Source organism: Danio rerio, chromosome 5 (assembly GCF_049306965.1).
Source record: "Danio rerio strain Tuebingen ecotype United States chromosome 5, GRCz12tu, whole genome shotgun sequence".
NCBI lineage: Eukaryota > Metazoa > Chordata > Actinopteri > Cypriniformes > Danionidae > Danio > Danio rerio.
This window is the reverse complement of record NC_133180.1, coordinates 35,536,501-35,542,500: the sequence shown is the minus strand read 5'-3', so window position 1 is coordinate 35,542,500 and position 6,000 is coordinate 35,536,501. Positions and strand designations below refer to the sequence as shown.

Sequence of the window (6,000 nt, the reverse complement as noted above, 5' to 3'; positions counted from 1 at the left end):
TTAGATGATGGTAATTTCTTAGTCAATGGATAAGAACACATTAAAAATTATATCATTTTATAAAAATTAAGTTAATAACTTATAATTTTTATTTTTATTTTTAATTTTTTTTAAAACTTTAACTTTAATATGTCTGTTTCTCACTGTTGATTTTAATGCATTAACTAACATTTACTAATGAGACTTTAGTATTACATATTGTACTTAATCATCCTTTTTACTTTATTACAATGTAATGCACTTTCAACATGTACAGTAAAGCAATAAACTGAGTATTTTGGGTTATTATGTCTCGTGATTACTGTAATAAAACGTATGCAATTAATCACAACAAGAAAAGTTTACACTACCAGAAGCCTACACCACTTGTAAATTCAGTCTCTCTGAATAAAAAAATATAGTAAAATAAAATGTTGTTATTTAGAACATTACAATTGGTCAAAATATCAAAAAAAGATGCCCTGTTTTTAGACATGTATTTATTCCATTTTAGACAACACAATATATTTTTGTCTACAAAAGAGTTAAGAATGCAATATTTGCTATTCATTTTTTATTTTAGTCATTACAAACAATTTTTTTAAACAATTGAAATTGAAAAAAATCACTGATTTGTTTATTTTTATTTTAACATATTATTTTTCATTTTAGATTGGGGAAAATGTTTTCCGATAGTAAAATAAAACCCTTTTTGCAATTTTCACCCAGACATACCTAGTAAATCCAATATAGCCACAGAAGCTGATTTTTTTATATATGACTATAAATGTATACATGTACAGTGCTCTGCATATACGAGTACACCCCCCACAAATCTCTCATTTAAATGAATATTTTCTATACGATGCTTTACAGTGTTATATTTGTCAAATAAATTTGTTTAGTCAGTACTGAAGCCAAATCCGGAGCTTATCTAACAAAATAACTTAGAAAAAATAACTAATAATAGTCCAAAATTAGTAGCCCAAATTTAGATGTTAGGAAAAAATATTAAATAAAACTTTCAAAAATATAAAAAATCAAGAGAAACAAAAATATTTATAAAATGTTGTTGAAATGTTGTAGTTTGTAATTTGTTTATATTTTGCATGAATTAAATTGTCTTGTATTTCCTTTCAATTTCTTAAGATGTTCTGTGACTAATATGTTATTATAATAACATATATGTTTAATAAATCTGTTTTGTTCATATGCACCGATATATATTACCCATATTCACTGAGAAAGGAATAAAAATATTCATTTTCAAAATGGGGTGTACTCAAATATGCTGAGTACTGTATATAAAATTTTAACTTTAATTGCTTGTCAATGGAAAAAAAAGAACATATTATCAACATTTCAATATTCAGATCACACAGCTGTCTCAACTAACCTCTCACCTAATATCAACTTTTCTCCATCAAGGTCACATTGTTCCAGAAAAGGTGTCCGTGGAGGTCTACAGCTGTACAAAGGAGAGCAAAAGTCCCATCAGCCCCTTCTGCCATTCAGAAAAGCTCTCTGTGGAGTACATTTTAGATGAGGTACAAGAAGTGGCAGAGCAGCTGATGAACTTTGAAACCTTGACATCCAGCAGCCATCAGGACATTCTAAAGAAATTATACCCAAAGAAAAAGGTTTTCTCTGAGAAAAACCATGTAGAACAAACTGCCCAGCATGGGACAGATGGTGTTTGTGATCCACATGGGGGACTGCTTCAGTTGGAAAGCCTTGCAGAGACAGAACAAGGGTTCAATGTTTGCGAACAGGGGAATTTAAGCCAGAGTGAAGTTTCAGGAACGGAGGAGTTTGATCCAGAGCAACACAGTTCTGTTGATGAAAAAGTCACACAGGCCTTGGCCAACTTGCACTTTTTGGGATGGGATGGCCAGGCTGGACAGGAGAACCAAGGTCAGTCATTTACACTGTTACACACTGCTAAAACTACTTCTAACCTCTCTACACACAAATCTGGTTTTTATGTACTAACTTCAAATCTTCAAACTACTTTGTTATCAAGCACAAAAGGAAGTTAAAGCCCCAAAACCCCATTTATTCAATTAAAGTCAAAATTATTGGCCTACATGTTTTTTTTTTTTCTTTTTTGAAATATTTCCCAAATGATGTTTAACAGAGCAATAACATTTTCACAGTATGTCTGATAAATATTTTTTTGTTTTCTGGAGAAATATTATTTGTTTTATTTTGTTGTTTTATTTATTTACACTGCTCGTCACAGTGTGCAAATGAGACCAAGTGCAGACTTCATGCTTCTGACTGTCTGCGTGCCGCACACACACAAGCATGCGGTATTTCGCACTTTTAAGAGCAACAAGTGAGGAGAACTGGAAAGGGGGCGGTAAATAATGGAATAATCGTTTATCTCGATTAATGATTTTTCATAATCATTAGAAGCCGAAATCGAAATCGGATTTTCGATTAATTGCACAGCCCTATTACATATATATATATATATATATATATATATATATATATATATATATATATATATATATATATATATTTTTTTTTTTTTTTTTTTTAAGAAAAGCAATAATAAAATTACATTCATACTGCACTTCTAGTTTCAAACAACAAGTAAACACTTTTCCATATCTAATGCTACAATTTACAATAAAAAAAAAACAATGTTACTCTTCAGCATAGTTCATCTAATATGACTTTGGTTATACAGTCTGATCACTGTTGGTAAAAATGACTTTCTGTATCTTTCTCTGTAACACCGGTGCTGAATTAATCTTGCACTCAAAGAACTTGCACAGGCTTGGACTATATCAAAAAGGGGATGATTATTGCTGTTTATGTTACTGACAAATCTGTCCATCATTTGATCATGTGCAATCTCTTTTATAGTGGGTAGTACACACCCCACTTAGTTTTGGGTCATCATTATTATTAGCTCTGTCTACAGAACAAACCTCCATTATACAATTATTTGCTTAATTACCCTAACTTAATCTAATTACCCTAGTTAAGCCTTTAAATTGCACTTTAAGCTGAATACTAGTGCCTTGAAAAATCTCTAGTAAAATATTATTTATTGTGATCTTTGTAAAGATAAAATAAATCAGTTATTAGAAATGAGTTATTAAAACTATTATGTTTAGCAATGTGTTAATTTCTCTCCGTTAAACAGAAATTGGGGGAAAATATACAGGCTAATAATTGAGGAGGGCTAATAATTCTGACTTTAACTGTATATATTCATGTGATCTGTGTTTTGTAAACATGGACCACCTTTCTGAAATGTTTAGACTTTCTTTTGATCGCATTAATATGCCATCGCTATTTAAAATATTTTTTGAATGGGCTGTTTGATTAACAAGCTGAACGCATGATCTATTTGGGTTTGTAATAACCAACTTTTTAATTTTGCATGGGTTTAGATGTATGGAGCTCAGCAGAGTGTTTGTTATGTCTCATTAGTGAACCACAGGGTTAAATTCAATAGCACTTTAGTTACACATGAGAAACTCTAACTAATAGTGTTTTGTATTCACCTATAAGCCTCAATAAGGTTAGAGGTTTTAAGTACATTCGGGTCAATGTACACCACCTTCAATTTGTGCTAATATAATATAATATAATATAATATAATATAATATAATATAATAAAATAAAATAAAATATAATATAATATAATATAATATAATATAATATAATATAATATAATATAATATAATATTATATTATATAATATTATATAATATTATATAATATAATAATATATGGCTGACCTGATAGCACAAGAAGGTCGCTGGTTTGAGCCTCGGCTGGGTCAGTTGGCATTTCTGTGTGGAGTTTGCAAATTCTCCCGGTGTTTGCGTGGGTTTCCTCTGGGTGCTCAAGTTTCCCCCACAAGTCCAAAAACATGTGTTAAAGGTGAATTGGGTGTGAATAAGTGTGTTTCCCAGTGATGGGTTGCAGCTGAAAGGGCATCCACTGGGTAGAACATATGCTGGTTAAATTGGCGGTTCATTCCGCTGTGGCGACCCCAGATTAATAAAGGGACTAAGCCGAAAATAAAATAATTGCATGAATAATATAATATAATATAATATAATATAAAATAATATACTATACTATACTATAATGTAATGTAATATAATATAACTGATGTTGATGCAATAGATTACAAGACTAATGGTTCAGTCATATTATACTTTTTGAATCAGGGATCGGATTATTAAGATCAGAAAAAGAAAATGTAAATAAAAGTAATAAATAAAACCAGTCTAATTGACAAACATTTTAAGCAATATTAAAGACAAGTGCAGTCATTTATGAAAAAATACAAATATATTCAAATGAACAGAGATGCTAATTATATAAACAGGTTTTAAGAAAGGTCCATGTGTTGTCTACAACACCAGGATAAGCACAATAGCAAAAAAGCAACATCCATTCTAGAGCTGCACAATATATTATTTCATCATCGATATCGCAGTGTGAGCAGTCGCAATAGTGACGTCACAGGATATGTAATGTTGTATCTGGATTATAATTCATCGTTTGCATGCATTTCTGTGGCCTACCAGGCATAAGCTTTTGTACCAATTGTAACCTTAATAATAGTGATAAATATTATTGAATTATTTATACAACAAAGACTATACAGTATTATTTCACATTTGATTATTCAGTTACTGTACCTGAATACTGTTAGACTCCTCAGAAAACAATAAATAACGGTTTATTGTATTTTTCAGTGCTTATAGAGACTGTTTATTAGATTTTGTGCAGATGGATAGGTGCAGATGCACCTACAGAAGTATCCTAATCAATCAACTGAAATGATAAATTCTTTCCCAATAGAATTATTAAAGTCATCTGGTGAAATTGTATTCGTATTGCAATATATATCGCAGAATAACAAAACATTGCAATGTTAGATTTTTCCAATATCATGCAGCCCTACTGTAAATAAACAGTGTAAGCTTACATGTAGGTTTGTAACCATTAATAAATGTAACAGGAAGCTTGTGCTTCAGACTATCATATCATGTCATATCATATATCATATCATATCATATCATATATCAATATTCTGAGTATGTTAGATTTTTTCTTGTTATTTGGGGATTTCCAGTTTAAGGAAGCTCTCTTGCAATACATTAGATAATCTGAATGAGTATTAGGAGTATGATTTCCATGTGACGAACAGACAATATATACATACAGTGATATAGACCAGTGGTTCTTAAAGTGGGGGTCGGGACTCCCCGATGCGTCATGGGACAATGAAAGGGGGTCGCCTGGTGATTTTCAAAAATGTATTTATTTTTTATTAAACCATAAGAATTACCATATTTTACTCATAACCTACTTAAAAAATAGTCATTTATAGTTGCTTTATACTATATAGGTACTATAGTAACTAATAGTTACTAGTTCTATTGAATTGTGACCCCTGGGGTAATTACATTTATATTAAAGAGACAGCAATAGTGTCAGATGCAGCAGATTGATTTTATAATACCAGGTTGAACTTTCTGGCCCATTTACAGCACTGACAGACATAAAAATTAAACGAAGAATAGACTAGGGTCTATTGGTGTGTGTGTGCGCGCCATTGCATGCAAGGTTTTTGTATTTATAACCACCTCGGAGGATAATGGGGGTTGCGAGTCACTGGCGTTGTTATTTTGGGGGTTGTGGGCTGAAAAGTTTGGGAACCCCTAATATAGACTAATGTACTAAGCAGTAAAATGACTAGCCTTGGACCCATTTTGGAGCTTATTTTTAACTTTGCCATTTAACTTATTTTAACTAAATATTGCTGATAGAATAGACTTTTTAATACCCATTAGACTTATGTTTGTTTGTAAATTCTAGTTCTACGTTCATGGACTATACGTTAATGTTTTGTACTTTGTTTTTTTTTTTTGTTTTTTTAAGCGCTGTTGCTGTTACAGTGAGGAGTGCGGGCTCAGTGGGAATGGATACTGTGCCCATTCCATCATGGGACATTAACTAATTTCTTGAACAGTGAGAAGG

General features: G+C 31.2%; 1 protein-coding gene and 1 long non-coding RNA gene across 9 annotated transcripts in view; one reads left to right on the top strand and one right to left on the bottom strand.

Annotated features, from left to right (window-relative positions):
- Nucleotides 1–6,000, bottom strand: part of LOC141385846 (uncharacterized) — a 143,233-nt gene that overhangs the window by 44,384 nt on the left and 92,849 nt on the right. The gene's annotated exons all lie outside the window — the stretch shown is intronic.
- arhgef28a (Rho guanine nucleotide exchange factor (GEF) 28a) overlaps nt 1–6,000 on the top strand; it is a 137,438-nt gene that overhangs the window by 46,980 nt on the left and 84,458 nt on the right. For all 8 annotated transcript variants that reach the window (XM_068218239.2, XM_068218238.2, XM_073952343.1 and 5 more), the window contains exon 4: nt 1,408–1,893. In XM_068218239.2, coding sequence (XP_068074340.2) covers nt 1,408–1,893 — 486 coding nt within the window. The remainder of the gene's footprint in view (nt 1–1,407; nt 1,894–6,000) is intronic.